We start from the raw sequence: 22,414 nt of genomic DNA, 5'->3' as shown, positions 1-22,414 counted from the left end.
TGAGACAGGTCCTTTTTAAAGGCAGCCTTGAACCTCACATCATAGGCTGGGTCGTTATCTGAGAACTCCATGGTGCGGGTCAGGTGGCGGAGAGCAGGTAACACAACAGAGCACGAGACATAAGTCTCACCCCCAAGGAGCTCAGTCACATATCTGCAGTGGATAGTTTAGGAAAGTGATTTATTATTGTACCAATTAATAGTAGATTAAAAACAGTAGCAACTTTATACTATAGTCATAGTGATATTGATATTCAGTACAATACATTTTGGAAAAGCAATTTAATTTATACTGCACAATCATAGTCAATTCACAACGTTTTTCAAGGGACAGCAATGATGAATTAATCCCATTAATAAAACAGTTGGTGGGTGTTTACCTGCATGGTTTAAGGAGGGTCTTGAGCCTCTGCAGTCTGTCCCACTCTGCTGTAGTCAACATGGTGAGCTTGTGCTTCTGTTTGGCTAGAGTAGCCTTCACAGCCTCTTGGTTCTTCAGCAGAGAGATCATAAACAGTGTTGAATTCCACCTTGTGGAAACATCCTGTATCAGTGGCTCTTTGTCTTGTTCTAGTTCTGTTTGCTCCTTGTGCAGTTCCTCTGTGTTTGAGGGGCTGTGTTTAAAATGCCCCACTATCTTACGACATCTTGCCAATGTGCCTCTGAACCCGCTGTCAGCAAGGCAAACTGTGATGGTCCTTTGCAACACGTGAGCAACACACGGCATGTGCTGGAATGTGAGCAGTCTCATTGCAGCGGTCATGGTTCGGGCACAGTCTGTCCTGATTGTGGTGACACTGTAGAGCCTTGCCCCCCCCCAGCTGCCCCCCTAATTTTTGTTTTCCTAAAACTGTACTAAAACAAACCTACACTATTTCCACAAGCTTCTCAAGCAACAAAACAAGCATTACATTTGTTAAAAGTGAATCATTTTAAATATCATTTTAGGCCCGTTAAAAACGCAGCTACGGCCCTGCATTAAACTGCGGAGCGGCGTTCACACCAACCCAGTCTCACGGCATTTTCCTGTTCACCAACACGATTTTAATCTATTGATTCGTGTTCACCAACACGATTTGTCCCTTTTTTCGTGTTGCACAGCACGATTTTAAAAGCAATGTATTTCTACTGCCTGCAGCACGTCTTTTTCTCCGGTCGGGTCGTGGGAGACCGGAAGCTGTGTGGTTCATAAAAACATGTTCTTACTCCAATATCAAGCCACAATTATTGCTTTTATTTTTAAATCGTATAATTTCGGACTTTTGTTGCCGTCTGTGAGGAAAATAAATGGGGCTCAGAGCCTCAGAATACGGAAATCTGTATTTTTAAATATTTGTTCCTTCTAATTCGTTATTCTTTTAAAAAATAACACACTGTTATTTACTCACCAATAAAACATAATTTATCCTTGCTTTTATTTATTGGTTTAATTCCATAATCTCGGGCTTTTTTGGCGTCCGTCAGGAACTGAATTTCAAAATAAAAATAACCGGAAACAGACGTAGGCCTATAAGGGACATTTCGAGCATCTGAGATTGTCAACATTTCTGAGTTTAGGATGGCCGAAGACACTACACTACCCATAATCCCCAGCTATCGTTTAGGGACTACAGTCCCGTAAGGTTACGCAGAGCGTCAAACAGCTGTGTGAAATGGAACGAAACCACGCCAGACTATCTAAAACTGGAATCGAACGCCCCCCCAGAACTACACATGCTGGCTATTGTGTTTCGCAAAATGTTCTATGGGACGTCTCTACTGAACGTTTTCGTTTTTCCCACAATTAGAAGTTGTCAGTATTAAACACATTTGTGTTATCAAATGTAAAACATATAATTAATAAATGGGTGAAAATCGCTTGTGTCCATAATGCGCAGCATTAATACCCACATGACAGCTCATTGTTACTTTGTAATTATACTCCACTACAATTCAGAGGTTAACCTGGTATTTTTACTCCACTGCATTTATTTGAGTTACTTTGCAGATTCTGATTAATTATGTGAAATATAAACAACCCTTAAATCAGACTTTAGTTACACCTGAGTAAAATTCAGGTAAGGTGATTGTCAAGTGCCAACAATCAGGAGAGATATTTGATAATTGGTGCTTGAGAAGACTAAACATGTATCTGCAATTGACATGAATGGAAACGAGTAATAAAGTATATTCATTACTTGTTATTCTCTACTAATAGTTAATTAAAGACTGTATATTATGGCTATTTTGCACATCCCTTTCAAAATTTTCAAAGGTTTATTGACATATCATATACACAACTACGGTGTAGTTATGCAATGAATGAAACACTTGGGTCACAGGTTCCTCAACAAGACATCTATCAATATGTGTGTACCTCCACCATCAACTGTCATATTCTGCAAATGTCTTATTCTATCTACATACATAAGAGTATAATTCATATGTATAATATCAGTTAAAAATAAGTGCTTCAACATAGTTAACATTGCAGGAAAGCAAGATATTAGACGTTAAGTACTTTGTCAGGCTTAATATTTATCTGTAGATAGATACCCCCAACGTTTTTTCTTATTTAAAAGAAGACCTTAATCTGTTATTTAATGTTTAAATAAAGGTTAATTCGTTTTTCTGTTTTGCACCTCCTCCTATTAATATCTTTGTACAACACTAAACTGTTTTATTGTATGAGAATCACATTTTTTTACATCTATATTTATACTTCTCCCCCTATGAAAGTATGTACTCCTTAATATTTTTGTAATCAAATATAACAATAATTCAATAACGTGCTTTAACCACTAGGAGGTGCACACAAGGTACACACAGCCATAATAACTTTGTATTATAAATGTAGGACACTTGTGGTTTTCGTACAACATCTGAAGATGTGTTAGTTTTATGCATGCTTTCACGTAATTTACAGCATATTGCTATACTATTTCAGACTCAGTATTACATTCTTACATTCAAAGAAATCAGTAAATATCTTTAAAAACTACAGTCCTCTTATATCAGCTGTGCACCGTTATGGTTAATATAACCTATCTGTGAATTAGATCAATGTAAAAGTCAGCCGAATTAGTGTTGATACTGCAAGGAGACGTATTGTGTGAAGATAAATGAAGATGTTGTTTAATTGTTGAATATATTTATGATCCACGTCAAGTATTCAGTTTCGGCGGCATTTCTTCAGTTTTTCCAAAGGTCTTCTCATCAGGGCTCTATAAATAAAGAACTACGGCAGATCTGTAATATACAATGCAGCCGAACCGTGTATTACAATGCCGTTATGTGATGACTTTCAAAGAGAAAAGCAAGAGCGCTCGGAATTAAGTATTATTTTATTCTTTTAAAATGTTTTCGGATTTCATATCATATAAACACCAAATCCCAGCATGCATTGCGGCTAAAACATCCAATAAGCGAGCTTAAAACCATAGCTGAGGATCTTGGGTAATCGCTCGAAATGGTCTGTTTCCGATTATTTTTATTTTGAAATTCAGTTCCTGACGGACGCCAAAAATGCCCGAGATTATGGAATTAAACCAATAAATAAAAGCAAGGATAATTGTGTGTTATTTGTGAGTAAATAACAATGTGTTATTTTGAAAAGAATAACAAATTAGAAGGAAAAAAAGATTTAAAAAATACAGATTTCAGTATCCTAAGGCTCTGAGCCCCATTTATTTTCCTCACAGACGGCAACAAAAGTCCGAAATTATACGATTTAAAATAAAAGCAATAAACTGTGGCTTGATATTGAGTAAGAACATGTTTTTATGAACCACCACAGCTTCCGGTCTCCCACGACCCGACCGGAGAAAAAGACGTGCTGCAGGCAGTAGAAATACATTGCTTTTAAAATCGTGCTGTGCAACACGAAAAAAAGGGGCAAATCGTGTTGTGGTGAACACGAATCAATAGATTAAAAATCGTGTTGGTGAACACAAAATGCCGTGAGACTGGGTTGTTCACACAGACCGCGGCTCACACCGCTGCAGAGAGGGGAGCGAGCTGTCCCAGCACCTATGGATCAGCTTCCCCTGGGAGCCTTTCCATTTCCACTAGTTTTGTTTTTACTAAGGACGAGTGCTTGAAACTAAATATTAATAAAACGCTGCCGTTTGAATCGATAGCGTTTAACAGATGGGCGCTGTTTGGGGCGTTACGTTACAAAATACTACGCACACAGCGTTATCTGGGAGATCGATCACTTTGTTAAACTACGCGGTAGCCTCCTATTAAATCCACGTAAACTACACATCACAGCCATGAGGCCAGATCAATGAAACCAGGATACATCCTTTACCGTAAAAACTGGATCCAAACATAGCTGCCTGTGTGCGCTTGATCAATACTTTCTGATGTTATATTTATGATATGCTACATATTAGCTAGGCTACATGGCCCTAACGTGTAAAGTTATACAAGCATTTGTACCAGTGCTTTTCACAAGTAGACTCTTGCAGGCCAGAGTATAGGAGTGATTCAACAACAGCAAAAAGACATATGAGAAGTGATCAGGACGACAGAAAGAGGAAAATGGAAAAGAGAGATGAAGAAACCAAGAGGGTCAGAGCAGGAGGAAGAGGAGGAGATTAAGAGACCAGGAGGAAGAGGAGGAGATGAAGACATTAGTGAAGAAGAAGAAGATATATATGTGAGGAATAAAGATGAAGTATCAGAAAGAGGGCCAGAGGCAGGGATCAGGAGGCAGATGAAACTCCAGCTGGACCACATGGTATGTTCTTATTCTCCTTATATATTCCATTACAGCAGCACAATCTAGCAGCTCTTAGTATTGACAAATATTGATTTGAAATGTGTTTGCTGCACAGGTCACCTGTAGCTCTCTGAAGTGATGGCGGTGATGTCATTGTGTACTTAATTATAATTAAGTACTTACAGTATGCAGAATTCTGAGTATTCTCTGAATCGGGTGCCTTTTGGGTCTTTATATCTTTGAAAAATGAAACCAAAATGTTTGGTCATAACATCTGGTAGTGGACTACTTACATTTCTCACCTCAGGCACCAAAATATAAATAATTACTAGGAATTTCCTTGAAGAAATGTAACAGGGTTGAAGTTTTTGACAAAAAGTAGCATGAGACCTTGTTTAGATATGGCACCACATGGAAGTCAAGGACATTACAAAATTGTAATATTTTGCAAAACTATTGTTTATTTTTGTAATAAACAATTATTTACTATTATTAATTCATACAACATAGTTGAAATGTTGAGCTTGTCAATCTTAATCTGAAAATACAAAAACTGAAATATAGGTAAGAGAAGAAACTGACACTTTTGTGATGTAATTCCCTCAATGCAGATCACACATGGACTGATCCATTATTTTAATAGGAGGGTAAATGGTATGGCGTGACGGGGTTGAAACAAACTGAGGGACAATATTGCAATTTCATAGATAATTCAAGTATTTTTTCAGAATTGATTTTTGATCAGTTAAAGTTGACAAGCATATGATTATATTAGCAGCAACATGTTGGGATAATTGGCCATTTTGATTTGTTTAATATTAAATTAATATGAAATAATGCTTAGTGAGGACATGCAAATATGTCTGTCTAAGACAACCAATTTTTTTTAAAACAAAATATATATTTAATTTTACATTGCTTTAAAATACATTTTGTAGTTTCCTTTCATTTAAAATGGTTGAGGTAAGCTTGGGGGGACTCAAAGGGCACCCGATTGTTTGTCTGAACACCTTGTTTCTCTTGTGCATTAAGAACACTTGTGTTAGGGCATGAATTAACAATAAATAGGTTATATACAGTATAAAATACCACGTACTGTCCGCCCTCCCCATGCCACCCTGGCATGACCCTCTTGCCCCCCCTTTGCCCCCCCATGTAAAATGTTCTAGAACCGCCACTGACTTAGTCTAAGTTCTCAGTGGGTCTCAAACGGTTTGGTCACCATTTATGTAAACACATATTTCCATTTGAGAGGGTAGTGATTAGTAAAATATGCATGAATAAATAAGTAAAAAGTTAACTAGGTGAAAAAAGGTAAGATAAAACTTGTTGAGAGCTAAAACTAGTCTTTGCTGCTGCCTCAAAGAGGAGCAGGGAGGAGAGGAGGGAGTGTTCATGTAACACTGACATGAACAAGCGATGTGTATCTTCACAGCTGGAAATACTGCTTACCAAGAGTTTGGCTTTTAGGATAAACCTTATAGTTCTAATGCAGATGTGACCGGACGTCACGTCTCCTCCCTCTGTGACGCTGCTTGGCACCATGCCAGCGCACCTGCTATTTTGCGCACCTGCTATTTAAGTGGAGGAGACAAATCTGCTCCCTCCCCCTCCGCTTCGCCTTTGTGGCCGCGTGGATTGTTTGGCGTGGCAGCTCGCCCATCACACTCTCTACCAGACAGGTAAAACATCTTGCATTCTGTCATTTATTCATGGGCACGAGCGACACGGCTTGACACTACTCTGTTTTAGCGCAGCTGACACCCGGTGCGTTTGAGGAGGATTGGCTCCTCGGGAGGTTCCCGGTCTTGCAGTGTTGCAACTATTGGTGAGTTGCCGTTGTCTGCCGTATTCTCACCTTCAGCTTGGTTCCTCTGGTGTACTGACTGTTATTCATGTCACAGTGGGATTTGGCCGTGGGATTGTTGGGTCTCTCTCTCCCTTCCCTGTGGGCTCTGTGGCTGCAACTGGCCGCACAGGCTGGTATGTATGAATTTCCCCATAGATAACTTTTAATTCAATAAACTTAAGTATTCACCAGTCATTTTAAACTTCTTTCCAGGAGTGCCATAAACATTCTCCCTTCCTTGTGGGCTCTGTGGCAGCGCCTAGCTGTAAAAGTTGGGACGCCGTAACCACTCTCCCCCCCCCCCCCTGGTCATCATTCCCCCCCCCCCCCCCCCCCCCCCCCCCCCCCCCCCCCCCCCCCCCCCTTCCCCCCCCCCCCCCCCCCCCCCCCCCCCCCCCCCCCCCCCCCCCCCCCCCCCCCCCCCCCCCCCCATGTCATCATTTCCCCCCCCCCCCCCCCCCATGTCATCATTCCCCCCCCCCCCCCCCATGTCATCATTCCCCCCCCCCCCCCCCCCATGTCATCATTCCCCCCCCTTCCTGCTGTTTTGGCTAGGCGAGCTCTCGCACCGAGCTGTGGCGTCATATAATTGACAGGCCCTGACTACTCCGTGTTGGACTGTCACCAGGGCCGTTTTGAGGTCGCGGAATTGCAAGGACACTTATTGTTTAGTTGATTTCTTTTGATTAGCTGTTTTGTCCATCTCATGTTTTGAGTACATTCATAGTATTTTGTTATTGTGTGATTTTGTTTATTTTCTTTTGTTAACGTTTGGTTTAATTAGTTTACTCAAGTCTTTGCTGTTTACGGTTATTTAGATTTGGTTTATTTTAGTTGTTTTCCTTTTGTTTATTCATCTCCAACCAAGTTTTATAATCTTATTGATTTTTAACTGTTTCTCTTGTGCCGGACAGGTGGTGTGGGCTCGAGGCGGCAAACCCAATCCCTGGTGGTGGTGTTCTTCACGTGTCCGTTTTGTTTGGTGTGCAGTGTCACGGGTGATTTTGATTTGACCCCTTCCTCCCCGTTTTGTTAATTGCCGCCGTGGTAAGCCCCAGCACTGTCCTTCTCCCTTCTCCCTGGAGAACTTTTATAACATTATATTGTGTACTATTAGGAATATAATTATGTACCAATAAAATAACAATTGTTGTAATATCCTTTATACTGTCTCTGCCTGTGGTGTTCAAACGAACCTGATTGCCTTTTATTAAATTGTATAACTTTAGTTTTTAGTAATTTCCTGGGGGCGAAACTCCCCCAGGTGGCGTTGTCAGCAAACCAAGCATTCTACATGAGCACCACACCGCCACACATACTTTATAATAACGGGGAATAACAGCTTTCTGTGTTGTGGTTAACCCGATCTGTTACTTACTGTACGACCATAGCATTACATTAGATCAGCGAAACCCTGCTTATGTTCATATAAAAAACGTTATGTTTCTCCACAAGATGACATGGGCTTTTTGACTCTTTGATCCGATTTGATCAAATATTTGATTATCTGATGAATCACGTTACTGCATGTTGATTGCATATCTCCTCTAGAGTTTCCGCTTCTAACTTGCCACATAATAAGATCACTGGCTTCTTGAAAAGCTTTTCAAGCTTGTATTAAAGGCTTAGTTTATAAACCATAAGGCCACTCACTAATGCGGACCATGGTCTCTGCATCTCTGCTGTACAGAGCTCCCTTTGATGCATTAATCACTTACACGGCCGTATTGTGCTTCCAGACACAAACACATTCTGGGTATTTGGTGCTCAACATTTCAAAAAAGTTGAGCTCTTTGCTTGTGTATAGTTGTAATCCCCTAACATCTGAAATCCAACTGAGAGAGGTGCAGTGGAAGTGCCCCAGGAATGTGGTTTTCTTAAAGGACACCCTTGGATTGAAAGTGCCTCGAAAATCATCAGCTACATTGGGGAGTCGGATGAAGAACAGTAGTCATGGTTTCAACTATCTAGACAGGAATATTATTTGCTAACACAGTATAATTATCTTCACCTTTTCTTGCAGTGTCAATCACCATACTCATCAGGTCACACCTTAATGATGGAAAGGGTGGGGAACCATACATATAAAAGTCTAGATATAAAGCCAGAAAACCGTTTGTGAACAGCTTATTCAAACTGTAAAGATTATTATTAACTACATCAACACAAGTCTGGTATTTAAGAATAAAGTCAGGATACCTGTACTTTACATGAGTATTTTAACCAAAATTGCTACTTCTGTTATTTATTAAATGTTATTTATACTTCAACACTTTTCACAAATATTGTACCTCTTACATTTATTTTGCATATTTAGTTACAAATTCATTTGCAAATTTAGATTTTTACGTGATCTATTTATCAAGTAATACATTATGATATAGAATATTATAGTTTGAGCTACCCAGCAGTTTATACAGTTAATAAAATAAGCCCAACAATATGGAAGGGATAAACAAATACATTTTTCAGGCCAGCATTAAGCCCTCCTAAACATTTTGTGTTATAATTTCTCTGTGTAACAGACCATTCTAAAATGTATTAACTTACGTTAATTTTCATCTTGTTTTAAAAGAGGGAATGTTAGATTCCTTTAGTAGAGTTAACATGCTGCAGGTTTTCTGAAGGGCAGCCATCATTTTGCCAAAACAGCTTACTATGCCTCCCTCTAGTGGTCAAAGTGGGTAAAGCATACAATTCTCAAATTGCTGTGCTCAATTGCTCAGGTTAACAGGATTTTATTGTTTTAATTCTTGTAAGGGGTGGAAAAATACCTAAGTACATCAACACAAGTCTGGTATTTAAGAATAAAGTCAGGATACCTGTACTTTACATGAGTATTTTAACCAAAATGGCTACTTCTGTTATATATTAAATGTTATTTATACTCCAACACTTTTCACAAATATTGTACCTCTTACATTTATTTTGCATATTTAGTTACAAATTCATTTGCAAATTTAGATTTTTACGTGATCTATTTATCAAGTAATAAATTACGATATAGAATATTATAGTTTGAGCTACCCAGCAGTTCATACAGTTAATAAAATAAGCCCAACAATATGGAAGGGATAAACAAATACATTTATCAATAGTTAAAAAAACAGTTATAATACGATTATTAGTTGGGACATTCTAATGAATACATTCACTTGTGGTACTATTTGTTTGCTAAAATGTTGTACTGAAGTCAAATTTTAAATGCTGAACATTTACTTGCAAAGAGTATTACTATACTGTGATATTCCTACTTTTAAGTAAAATATCTTAGTACTTTCACAACTGGTTCTGTCAACTGGGATGTTATCTTATATTACAGTTACTCTGCTTTATTTGTTAGGACAATTCAGTGAATGCCACACGTGCGATGCATCCTGTAAGACCTGCTTTGGCCCACAAGCACTCGATTGTTCTACTTGTTTCAAAGGTACAAATATTTACCGTCTTACATGACTATGCAATCAATCATTTTCCCAGTTATTTTTCTTCATTGTGTGTGTGCATTATTACAGGGAATTTCTTGAGTCAGGACAGTTCCTGTGTAGTGCAGTGTCCATCCGGCTCTTATACAAGCTCTGCCACTCAGCTGTGTGAGGACTGCTCTCCAAACTGTGAGTCTTGCATGGACACCAGAGATAACTGCATCAGCTGCTCCAAAGGGAGCTACACACTCTTTCTCCACCAGGGGAGGTGCTGGTCAACTTGCCCAGAGTAAGCATGTGGATACGCTGATAAGTACAATAAAGAAAAACTCTTTTAATAATGATGTGTTATTGTTAACTGCAATTTTCTTATTATGCCTTAAAATAAATCTCCTGACCTATTTCAGAGGTTTCTTTGAGACATTAGAGGGGGCCTGTGAAGCCTGTGATGTCTCCTGTTCCTCATGTGATGGGATCAAGACCCAGTGTCTGTCCTGTGCTGATGGCCACTACTTGGAAGGGGGTATGTGTAGACTCAACTGTTCACTGAGGTCCTACCCTGCAGACGATGGCACCTGCAGACGCTGTCCCCCCCACTGTGACGTGTGCTCGGATGACAGGACCTGTTTCAGTGAGTTATTTACTCTGTGGGCGGGTACGTTTTAAGGGAAAATTATGTTGAATTCAGGGGTGTCAAAACTTTTTTCACCGAGGGCCACATACAGAAAAATATACGAAGAGCTGGGCCACTCACTAGAGGTGAGGTATATTGCCTCATAAGTTAAGTTATATGTCAGTAAAATCAATCAAATGTATAGGTAAATTATGCTTAATACTTGAATATGCTTTAAGAAAAACAACAGCCTACATCACAGCTCTCCATAGGGTTTCATTTATTTTGTTAGCAGCTAATTCCTTAAAACAGGAGCCTCAGCTTACTTATCATAAGAGGAACTAGGAATGGTTTATTTCAAGCGTGTTATGAAAATAAGTTATTGGGCTTTTTTCTTATCAACTTAGATTTCATAAAAAATGTTTTCAGCTTGAATTGAATGAATTCGTTTGAAGAGTGGGCTTCTTAACACATGAATACTGTGCAATGTCTGTTTTCATCTTGATGTAACCTGTTAAACCCCAAGCCTGTTTTTCAGGTTTCAGGCTCGAAAATGACATGCCCAGAACAAATGACTATAACTTCACTTCTAAAAGGTTTATATGAATAATTGTTGTTATCAAATAAAGGTTACATCTGTGAGTTGGATGTAGAAGTGTCAAAATCAATATATATGTTTCTGTGTCAGAGTAAATTCAGATGGAACATAGCAAAAAAATGTAAATTCCTGTCTCCGCCTAAAGAAAACCCATTACTTATAGTGAAGACCAACGTTGAATGATGGGTTAGTAGCCTAAAAGCTTTAGGAATCCTAAGTATAACATATAAGTACCCTGTATCAAGATTGAGGTAAAACAAGTGAAATTTGACCTTTTTAGAGAGGTTTATGTAAATAAAGTCGGAATAAGCTTTGGGCACATTTGGGTGCATCTGGTTCCATCAGTGCCATTTGACCTTTTTCCAGGTACCAGACTATAAAAATCATTGTATTACATTGAATCACTATAGGTATTAATTCGACCCAAAAAAAAAATCCAATTTTGCATTTTTTTTTTGTGCGAGTGTGTGTAGGTGTAGGTAGCTGTGTAGGTGTGTGTGTGGGTGTGTGTGAGTGTAGCTGTGTGTGTGTGTAGGTGTGTGGGAATGTGTAGGTGTGTAAGTGTAGCTGTGTGGGTATGTGTAGGTGTGTATGTGTAAGTGTAGCTGTGTGTGTATGTAACTGTACCAATGCACTATACAATAAAACCACACTGTAGGTCAGTGTGTAGGTGTACTTGCACAATACAAAAAACGGAAACATAGGTAACATTTGACTCCAACTGGGGCAGATTTATTTCAAACATTTTACCAACACACTATAAGCATGTAAAAACAAACATTTTACCAACGTACTATACAATAAAACCACATTGTAGGTTTGTAAAAACAACAAATATTTTACCACACTATACCAGGGGTCGGCAACCCGTGGCCCTTTAAGCCCTCTGCTCTGGCTCCCTTGAGTTTAGACAAAAATAAGAAGGAAATAAAATAAAAGTATTTGTAGGACTATTTATATTTTGTTGCATGGTTGAAAATGTTTCGTATCTTGTATTTTGAGGTGATACTGTGACACATAAATAAAAAACAAAACGGTTTTAATTAGGTCAACTAAAATATGCGTCACATCCTGCTACGGTCCCGCGCGAGCGCCTTTTCTTGGAGGCGAATAACCTGACCCACGGCTCAATGAGCGAACTATGGATACATCAAAGAAAAGTACCGGAGGAACACAGGATTTAATTCTGTGTGGACAGAGTTATATGCTTTCACAGCAAACGATGCTGGTTTACCGGTATGTTTGATATGTAGAGAGAAGTTGTCAACGGTGGTGCAGCCTTTACGTATCGAGGAACAACAAGGGAGAGGAAGACATCTGACGATCTTCAGTCATAATTCAATGGGGTATGTAATTTATTTCAGAAAACACTTTTTGTTATATTCCATGGAATGCTCTTAACGTCCCGATAGCAATACATATATTAAATGCTTTGACAATAAATACATACAAAAATTAATCTCTGGAATTCGTAGCGCTGTAAAAAGCACGACCAATCATCTGAGCCGGCCCGGCTAAAATAACTGGATGGCCTAACTGCCTGTCAGCTTTCCATCTGTGCACAAACTTATCTCGTGCCCTCATTGGTCATGTGCGCGTTCGTGTGTGTTGGAGGAGGGACTCTGTAAGAAAGTCTGAAGGAAGAGGCATATTTTTTCCGGTTGTGTACTTTCAAATTCTAGCGCACTCGAGCTGGTTTCTCCATTCTTACCTACCTTTAACTCTTTTTAGGGTGCAGCTATATGTTTTATTTATTTCAAAGTGGGCCCATTTTAATTATATTTTTTTCCCTTCAAATGTGCAGAAGACTCCCCAAGTGCTGTGTTTAATTTATTTTAAAGTAGGCCTGTGTATTATTTGTAATTCTCCTTATAAGGAGATATAGAGGAGTTAACCTCTAATAAGAAACAAAGAACTCTTATAAGAAACAAAGAACTCTTATAAACAAGAGTTCTTTGTTTCTTATAAGAGTTCTTTGTTTCTTATTAGAGGTTAACAGTTTTATATCATGTAATAAATAGCCTAATAAATGCAAAAAAACAACAAATATTTTACCAACACACTATTCAATAAAATCACACTAGGTATGTAAAAACAGTATTTTTTTTTTAAATAAACACTCGCAAAACGTTATACCTACCTGAACTTTATACCTACCTAAATGTTCCAGTATTTAGGTCGTGCCACTCCCTGAAACAGTTCTTTTTGACAGTGAAGCACAGAGGGACCTGGCACTTCCTGCAGTACACAGGTGTCTTCACCCTTTTGAGTCCAGCATCTAGTAACCTCCTGCAGTTCTTCCTGACCTTGGTGGCATCTTCCCCATAATACTCGGGCATGCATGTGAGTGGTGGAGGAGGGGGGGGGTGGTGGAGGTGCAGGGCCTTCATCAAACTCCAACAATTCTGCAGCAAGCTGCTCCCTGAAAGTCTTCTGGGTGTGTGGCTTTGTCCTGCTGGAGTCACTCCTCATCTTGAACAGCTCCTTGTGGAGAAGGAAGCTGTTCACCACTGCAATGTCCATGAAATGGAAAAAAAAAGTCTTGTACCATTTCATGGTTTTGTGGAGAACGCCGTAGTACCCGATCAAAGCGTCGGACACATCCACGCTGCCGATGCTTTGGTTGTAGTCCACCACAGCGTCAGGAACGGGAACGTTCTTGGTTTGCCACACGCCAGCCTGTTTCACTTTCCGCTGGACCGTCTGACCGCTGAAGGCCTCGTGCACGGTGGAACACATGGACACTTCACGGGTGTCCATCCACTTCACAAACAGGAGTTTGCCTTTCCTTATCCACCGCAATTCTCCCCTTTCAGCCTTCTTTGGAAGGGCGTTCAACTGAGTTTGTGGAAAACCAACTCGATTTTTCCGAATGGTCCCACAACAGCCAATGTTTTTAGTGGACAAATCCCCAAAGAGGGTGGGGCTGGCGTAAAAGTTGTCCACAAAGAGTGTGTAGCCCCCACCGAGCAGACGGAGTGGCAGGAGGTCCATCACGGAGGAGTAGCAGAGTCCCTTGCCTTCGGTGAACTCACTCTTCCCTGTGTACACAAAAAAATTCCAGGTGTATGCCGTTGAGGAATCTGCCAGCACAAACAGTTTGTATCCCCACTTTGTTGGCTTGTCTTTCATGTACTGCTTCATGCTGATGCGGGCCTTGGAAGCAACCATCCTTTCATCTACTGATGATGCTACTGAGACGGTAACTGACTATATACAATTCTGTGTTGACAATGTGATACCTCAGAAAGAAATAACTGTGTACCCCAACAACAAACCATACATAACTAAAGAGGTTAAGGACTGCATAAATCGTAAAAATATAGCTTTTAAAAACCGGGATAAAACGCAACTGAAATGTGTGCAAAAGGAGCTCAACCACATGCTCAGAGAAGCTAGAAGGAGACATAAGGACATTATAGAACAAAACTTTTCTACAATGAACTCCAAGGAACTTTGGGACACTATGAAGGCAATCACAAATATGACCCCAGCTAAAAAAAACTCTCTGTACCTCTGATGACCTGCAAAAAGCAAATTAACTGAATGACTTTTACATGAGATTTGAAACCCAGGACTTCTCCTCTGAATGTACAGACATCGTAGAGACAATCCCTGCTAGTGACCAGGATGAAAGGGTGGTGATTGACCCTTTAAAGGTCCAATCACTTTTCAAACACACCTGTACTAAGAAGGCCACAGGGCCAGATGGCATCTCTGCATTCCTCCTCAAGACATTTGCAGAAGAACTGACACCAGCATGGTGTCCCATATTTCAAAAATCTGTTGATCTTCACACCATCCCCACCCTCTGGAAAAAATCAATAATAAAACCTGTCCCCAAAAAACCTTGTCCAAAGGTAAACAATGATTTTAGGCCTGTTGCATTGACATCCATTGTCATGAAATGTTTTGAGAGGATCATGGTGCCGCTGCTAAAAATGGAGGTTGATGTACATTTAGACCCTTTTCAGTTTGCCTACAAGCAAGGGCGTGGCACAGACGATGCTCTAAATAGCATCACACACCTGGTCACTAAACACCTGGAAGACCCTAAGGCATATGTACGCCTACTGTTTGTGGATTTCAGCTCGGCTTTTAACACACTGCAGCCTCACATCTTGCTTCAAAAACTGATAAAGATCAATATAAATCCTTTCATCTTGAAATGGTATTTTTCGTTTTTAACCAATCGCACTCAGCAAGTCAGGGTCAACAATGCCCTCTCAGAGCCCCGGACCATCAGTACAGGAGCCCCCCAGGGTTGTGTGAGCTCCCCGGTCCTCTTCACACTGTACACAAACGACTGTACAAGAGCCCACCCGGAGAATTATATCATCAAATTCTCTGATGATACAGCTATCCTTGGCTTAATGCACAAGGGCAGCAGTTCATCGGCTTATCACTCTGAAATAGAGAGATTTGTGCAGTGGTGTGATTCTAGCCATCTAGTGCTGAATGTGAAGAAGACTGAGGAGATGGTGTGGGACCCAAAGGCAGTGGGTGACCTTAGCCCGGTGGTTATCCACAATGAACCCATAACTCAGGTCAGCTCCTATAAGTACCTTGGTGTCCATCTAGATAATACACTCAGCTGGAAGGCGCATGTTCAAGGTCTGTGCTCTAGACTTCAACAGCGATTGTACTTTCTGCGTCGACTCCGGGCTTTCGGAGTCGACCAGAAGTTCATGTTACTGTTTTATCATGCAGTGTTGGAGAGCATCATTAGGTATGGTATCACTGCCTGGTACGGTAACTTGACAGTGCAGTCAAAGTCACAGATCGCTCGCCTGGTACAGACGGCTATGAAAATTATGGGGGTTAAAAAACACCCATCTCTCCAAAACATATATGAGCAGTCCATTATCAGACAGGCAAACAAAATAGTGTCTGATCCCACCCACATACTCCACCCAGAATTCCAGCTCCTACCTTCTGGTAGAAGATTCAGGGTTCCCAAGAGCAGGCTGAACCGCTATAAGCACTCATTCCTACCAATGTCCGTTAAACTTCTTAACATTGACAGGAAATGAAATGTAGTCGAAGTCAAATGTAATGAAATGTACTTTTTTTTAATTTTTTTTTTTTTTAAATGTTGGCCATAAGGGTTGTGCAATAGGTCGCCATTGTCAGTATGTGCGTCTGCATGTATTGTGTTTGTTCAAACGGTGTATGATTGATGATATGTGTATGTCTCTTAAATGTCCACTATGTTTGTATATTATGTACATGTATGCGGAACTGCTGGACGGAGCCCAGAACGAATTTCCTTACGGGGACAATAAAGTATATCGTATCGTATCGTATCTATGGAAATCTTCTGATAGGGCTGGAAATGTGCTTTGCAGGCAGCAATGATGTCAGTGTACAGGGGCTTGATTTTGAAAAGTCTGTCGTACTCTGCGGTGTTCCTTTTGCGATCGTTTTCCTCGTCTTCTTCAGGGTTGCTCAGGTGCAAAGACCACATGATGGCTTCAAAGCGTTGCCGGGACATCCTATCAGATGGGAATGAGAAGTAGTACGGCCATTTCTTCCTCCAGTAGTCCGATCGTTGGTGAACGTGGACGAGGCCTGTCAAAATGATAATGGCCAGGAAAGTGTAAAAATCCCTCGCAGTCAGCACTTTCCAAAGATATTTCTTTCCTGCCTGTAATCTCCTCAGGGCGTGGGCGTTCGCAATGATTATATTAACCACGGCAGTGCTAAAGAAAAGCCTGAAAATGGAGAGGGGAGACCATGCTGCAGTGCTGTCAACGGTTGGGCCTGGGATCCTGGCTGGTATGAACCTCAATGGCTCTGGTCTTCGGTCTTTCTCCTCTCTGTTGTGCCACCTGAGTTCTTCCTCGGTTGTTCTGGAAGAGGAAGACCCACCTCGGCCACGCTTCCTGGGTTTTAGAGATGTTTTTCCTTTCCTTTTGTATGGCAGCTCTTTGGGTGTCTCAGAATCAGAAGATGATGGCTGAGGAGGGGGAGCAGAAACCCTTCGAGTGGAATGGCCTAGCTGAGTGGAAGCAGACGTTGATGGATGTGAGGGTGGGGATGGCTGAGTGGATGGTGGTAGCTTTGTTGAGGCAGGCTGAGTGGGAGTAGACGGCTGTGGATGTGAGGGTGGGGATGGCTGGGTGGATGGTTGTGGATTTCTTGAGGCAGGCTGAGTGGAAGTAGACGGCTGTGGATGGTCGTGGCATTGTTGAGACAGGCTGAGTGGCAGATGGGGGTCCAGAAGCCATTTCAAACTCAACTGCATCACTGAAAACAAATGTGGAAAAACAAAGAGATTAGATTAATTCACTGGCTTATACTTATAGGATAATATTGGACTATAAATGAATAATATTACACCAAATAAATAAGTAAACACATGTATATTCATTCACTGGCCATTCATTTAGAAAATGTAACTCCAAAAAGACAAGTAACCAGGGTTGCCAACTTTGGGTACCTGGCTGGAGTGAGATTTTGATATCATGGGTTTAATTACACATATGCAAGGCAAGTTTATTTATATAGCACCTTTCAACACAAGGCAATTCAAAGTGCTTTACAAAAAACGAAAGACATTAAGAAAATGGCATTTCAAATCAGTCATTAAAAAGAAAAGATAATAAAATAAACATTAAAAGAAAAAATACATGGATAAAAGTTACAGTGCAGTTTAAGATGTGAATAGTTCAATTAAAAGCAGCGGCAAAAAGAAAAGTCTTTAGCCTGGATTTAAAAGTAGTCAGAGTTGCAGCGGACCGGCAGGTTTCTGGGAGTTGGTTCCAGATATTTGGAGCATAATAACTGAACGCTGCTTTTCCATGATTAGTTCTGACTCTGGGGACAGAAAGCTGACCAGTCCCTGAAGACCTGAGAGATCTGGATGGTTCATAATTTAGCAGGAGGTCAGAAATGTATTTTGGGCCTAAACCATTCAGTGCTTTATAAACCAGCAGCAGTATTTTGAAATCTATTCTTTGACACACAGGAAGCCAGTGTAAAGACTTCAGAACAGGAGTGATGTGATCCACTTTCTTAGTGTTAGTGAGGACTCGAGCAGCAGCGTTCTGAATCAGCTGCAGCTTCCTAATAGATTTTTTAGTGACACCTGTGAAGACACCATTACAGTAGTCCAGTCTACTGAAGATAAAAGCATGGACAAGTTTTTCCAAATCCTGCTGTGACATTAGTCTTTTAATCCTAGATATATTCTTTAGGTGATAGTAGGCTGATTTAGTAACTGTTTTAATGTGACTGTTGAAACTCAGGTCAGAGTCCATGACTACACCTAGATTTCTGGCTTTATCTGTTGTTTTGAACATTGCACACTGAAGCTCAGCGCTAACTTTTATACGTTCTGCCTTGGCTTCAAAAACCATTACCTCAGTTTTATCTTTGTTTAATTGGAGAAAGTTCTGACACATCCAGTCATTGATTTGTTCAATGCACTTACTCAGTATTTGAATTGGAGCATAGTCTCCTGGTGAAATTGTTACGTAAATGTGTGTGTCATCTGCATAGCTATGGTAACTTATTTTGTTGTTTTTCATTATCTGAGCCAGTGGTAGCATGTAGATGTTAAAGAGAAGAGTGTCAACAGTGTCAAACGCAGCACTGAGATCTAATAATACTAACACTGAAGTTCTGCCACTGTCTGTGTTTAAGTGGATGTCATTGAAGACCTTTACAAGAGCAGTCTCAGTGCTGTGGTTTGGACGAAAGCCTGACTGGAACACATCGAAACAACTATTTAAATGCAAGAAATTACTCAACTGTTGAAAAACAACTTTTTCAATGATTTTACCTAGAAATGGCAGGTTTGATATGGGCCTGTAATTGTTCATTACTGAAGCATCTAGATTATTATTTTTTAAGAGCGGTTTAATGACTGCAGTTTTCAGGGCCTGTGGAAAAATACCTGAGTGAAGAGATTTGTTTACTATATGAAGTAGATCTGAGGCCATGCAACGAAAAACATCTTTGAAAAATCCTGTTGGAATAATATCAAGGCCGCAGAAGGAGGATTTCAGAAGTTGTATAATGTCCTCTAGGTTTTTATCATTAATCTGATGGAATTGTGTCATGGTGTTTGAATTTATATTAGGTGGACATAGGGACAACACATTTGCTGTACCTGATGCAGAGGCACTGACTGCTTGTCTGATTTTCTGAATTTTGTCAGTGAAGAAGGAGGCAAAATCATTGCATGCCCTGGTGGATAGAAATTCAGAGGCTACTGACACTGGGGGGTTAGTTAGTCTGTCGACGGTAGCAAACAAGGCACGTGCATTGTTTTTGGTAATGATGTCAGAGAAGAAAGACTGTCGTGCGTTTTTCAATTCCAAATTATAAAGGCCAAGTCTCTCTTTACAGATTTCAAAGTGAACCTGGAGATTTGTCTACGTTCAGCTTTTCGACACTCTTTTTTCTGCTCTCACGGTCATGGCCTTTCTCCATGGAGATATTTTCTTCCCAGTCACTTCCTTTACCTTAGTTGGAGCAATGGCATCTATAACATTTTTAATTTTTGAATTAAAATGATCTACTAGCTCATTTACTGAGATGTTAGCAGGGGCAAGTGTGGAAGAACAATTCTGAGTAAACATTTCCCTAGTATTTTCAGTTAAATATCCTATGCGCACTAAATGACTGCTATTGTGTCAGCAGCGGGACCTTAGCATATAGGATATATATACAATATATACAAATACACAATATTGGTCACAGACTATAAAGGGCACAAAGTTTCATTCACTAATGAAAGTCAAACACATGTTTGTTTCCACTGTTTTATTGTGTGCCTGTCGCAATAAGCAATTAATTGACTTATCGTACGATAAATAAAAATGAACTCGATAAATTGCCATTTACATGAGGATGTGACTAGCAGTTTGAAAGGATGTACTTGAATTATTATTATATATCATCATTATGTCAGTGGTCTAAAATGGTCATACAACGGTGCCGACAATATTATCGTTTATCGCAATAATTTCCGGGAAAATGTATCCAACTAAATTAATTATCGTGAGAGGCCTATACATGAAACACACACACACACAAACAAATCTACAGACTTACTCCAAACTGTCAAATATATTAACACACTCACTCTCATATACTCTTTGACTCTATTTTGGCCTAGTAGAACAATAAGCAGCAGACTTTTACTTTTTTATAATTTCTACTGGATCTTGGATCTTAGATCTGCGCATGCGCAATACGGGTCGGGGATTGACCAACCGGCTCCCACTGCTCTGCTGTCTGTTAACGTTGTTAAGAGTGGTGGGGGCGGGGAGGGAGCGGATCGACAGCTTGAGCAGCTGTCAACTCAACATTGTAAATAACCAACCAAAAACGATCGCCGGTTCATCTTGTTTTGGGCGTGAGAATAGTTTGGGCAGCGTGAGAGTGTGAGATTGAGAGTGAAAGCGTGTGTCACACGCCAGATGCGTGAGAGTTGGCAACCCTGCAAATATACCAAAAGATAAATGTAAACAACAAAAGAAGCGATCGAAATGTGTATTTCCTGGTTATTCGACAATGGCTCCTCAAAGTACACGCCCCATTCCTACCGTTAGAACGTCACGAGTTCCCCGGTGTAACCAGTTAAACGGCAACACCGGCTGCTGGAGTGAAGGGAGTGGCTCGGCCGGAGGCCAGACAGCTGATCGGAATCAGGTAATCAGTGCCGGAATAAAAGCATGTCGTAACCTGGTTCTGGGCGGTTTTGCAGTAGGCGGGATCCTGGAAGGTTGCCAAAGGACCTGTGAAGGTTCCCACACGGGCAACGTTGGAGACCCGTTGTTACAGCCGCTGCTACCTTGTGAGCTTAAGTCTGGTTGTGTATGTACATGAGCTGGGCAGTTCCTCTGCTGTCATTGGCCGTCCGGACCGCTCAACATCCGCGGGGATTGGACAGACGTCGCCCAACCCCTGCTCGCTTCTGCCACGTCATCCGGGGGAGGAGTATAAAGGCTGAGCACGGACAACAGTCGAGAGGCTCTGTATTTTGTGTCAGATGCCTCAACCCTATCCTTGTGATAAGCCTTCCTTCTGTGAATTCTGAGAGTATTTAGCCGTGTGTCTTTTGTATTAGCTCCACTGATTAGCAGTGTCTGTAGTAGGGTTCTAGGCGAGCACACTGAGTAGCAGTGTGTCGTCGGGTTCTGTGTTAGCGTAGGGATTTTGTGTGTGTGTATACTGCTTAGATCCAGGTTGGTTAGCACCTGTCGACCAGCATTCCTGTGTGTTTATACTGCTTAGATCCAGGTTGATTAGCACCTGTAGACCAGCGTTCCTGTGAGTGGATATTGCGTAGAGCCAGGTGATTAGCACCTGTAGACCCGCACCAGCTGTGTGTTTCCACAGTCCCGTTTTGTTTATTGTTTGTTTCCACTTTAGTAGTGAGATTTGTTTTTCTTTGTGTAGCGGGGCAACTCTCTTTTGGAGACCCTTTGTGTTGTGTTATAGTGACAGATTGACCCGTGTTGTGGGGCCAATCTGTGTGACCATCATTTTACTTAGTTTCAGTAACAATAAAACCACCGGTAACGAATATACCAAATCCAATCTGGTCGTGTCGTTTCCCGTTTGTACCACCCTAGCCAAGTGGGAACGTAACACCCGTGTATACTTTGTTTGGAGCTAATAAACGCCTGTGATAAACCAACCTGCTCTTTCCGTCCCTATTTGAACACTGTGAGCGGAGAGGCCCACAGTGGCGGCTGAACAGGGACCTGATGGCAGAAGGAGAAACCCCGCTGGGTCAGTCCCTCCAACGTCTCGCTCACATGCAGGAGACCACCACAGCATTACAGCGACAGCAGAGCAAGGCTCTGCTCGGGATCGCCTCGAGACAGCGCGAGGACCGGGCTCTCCTACGGGAGCTGCTGCAGCGTCCGGCCGCTCGGGAGGCCGATCCCGCTACCAACCCGGCCCGACCGCCTTCAATTGCCCTCCAGAAACTGACGGCAGAGGATGATCCGGAGGCATACCTGGACATCTTTGAGGGCACAGCGGCGGCGTGCGGGTGGCCGGAGGAGGAGTGGGCAGCGCGGCTATTGCCTCTGCTATCTGGGGGTGCGCAGCTAGCCGCCCACAGCAGTCTCTCGGCATGTGTACCGGCATCTGAGGAAGGCCATACTGGACCGGCTTGGCAGCACGCCAGAGGGACATCGCCGCCGGAAAAGTGTTGTTAAAGCATTTAAAGTAGACACAAGTTATACTATTATATGATATCA

General features: G+C 41.2%; 2 protein-coding genes across 2 annotated transcripts; one reads left to right on the top strand and one right to left on the bottom strand.

Annotated features, from left to right (window-relative positions):
• The first annotated feature begins 6,328 nt into the window (after positions 1-6,328).
• LOC117557624 (proprotein convertase subtilisin/kexin type 5-like) lies at positions 6,329-11,102 on the top strand. Its single transcript, XM_034233526.1, has 4 exons — positions 6,329-6,687; positions 9,897-9,983; positions 10,069-10,267; positions 10,386-11,102. Exons 1-4 carry the CDS (start codon positions 6,600-6,602, stop codon positions 10,642-10,644), a joined length of 633 nt encoding a protein of 210 aa, XP_034089417.1. The 5' UTR covers positions 6,329-6,599; the 3' UTR covers positions 10,645-11,102.
• LOC117557666 (piggyBac transposable element-derived protein 4-like) lies at positions 10,914-20,968 on the bottom strand. The gene is made up of 4 exons (XM_034233592.1): positions 20,747-20,968; positions 16,497-17,438; positions 13,738-14,368; positions 10,914-10,932 (listed from the first exon to the last, which is right to left on the bottom strand). Exons 2-4 carry the CDS (start codon positions 17,434-17,436, stop codon positions 10,914-10,916), a joined length of 1,590 nt encoding a protein of 529 aa, XP_034089483.1. The 5' UTR covers positions 17,437-17,438; positions 20,747-20,968.
• Positions 20,969-22,414: the final 1,446 nt, after the last annotated feature.

Source organism: Gymnodraco acuticeps, unplaced genomic scaffold (assembly GCF_902827175.1).
Source record: "Gymnodraco acuticeps unplaced genomic scaffold, fGymAcu1.1, whole genome shotgun sequence".
Lineage (NCBI taxonomy): Eukaryota > Metazoa > Chordata > Actinopteri > Perciformes > Bathydraconidae > Gymnodraco > Gymnodraco acuticeps.
Note: the sequence above shows the minus strand (reverse complement) of the source record. Positions and strands in the feature narration are given on the sequence as shown.

Coding starts and splice junctions, on each gene's coding strand:
- LOC117557624 (XM_034233526.1), top strand. CDS start 6,600: ATGTCACAGTGGGATTTGGCCGTGGGATTGTTGGGTCTCTCTCTCCCT. Junction 9,984..10,068: donor TTGTTCTACTTGTTTCAAAG/GTACAAATATTT, acceptor GCATTATTACAG/GGAATTTCTTGAGTCAGGAC. Junction 10,268..10,385: donor TGCTGGTCAACTTGCCCAGA/GTAAGCATGTGG, acceptor GACCTATTTCAG/AGGTTTCTTTGAGACATTAG.
- LOC117557666 (XM_034233592.1), bottom strand. CDS start 17,436: ATGCAGTTGAGTTTGAAATGGCTTCTGGACCCCCATCTGCCACTCAGC. Junction 14,369..16,496: donor CTATCAGAAGATTTCCATAG/ATACGATACGAT, acceptor CATCATCAGTAG/ATGAAAGGATGGTTGCTTCC.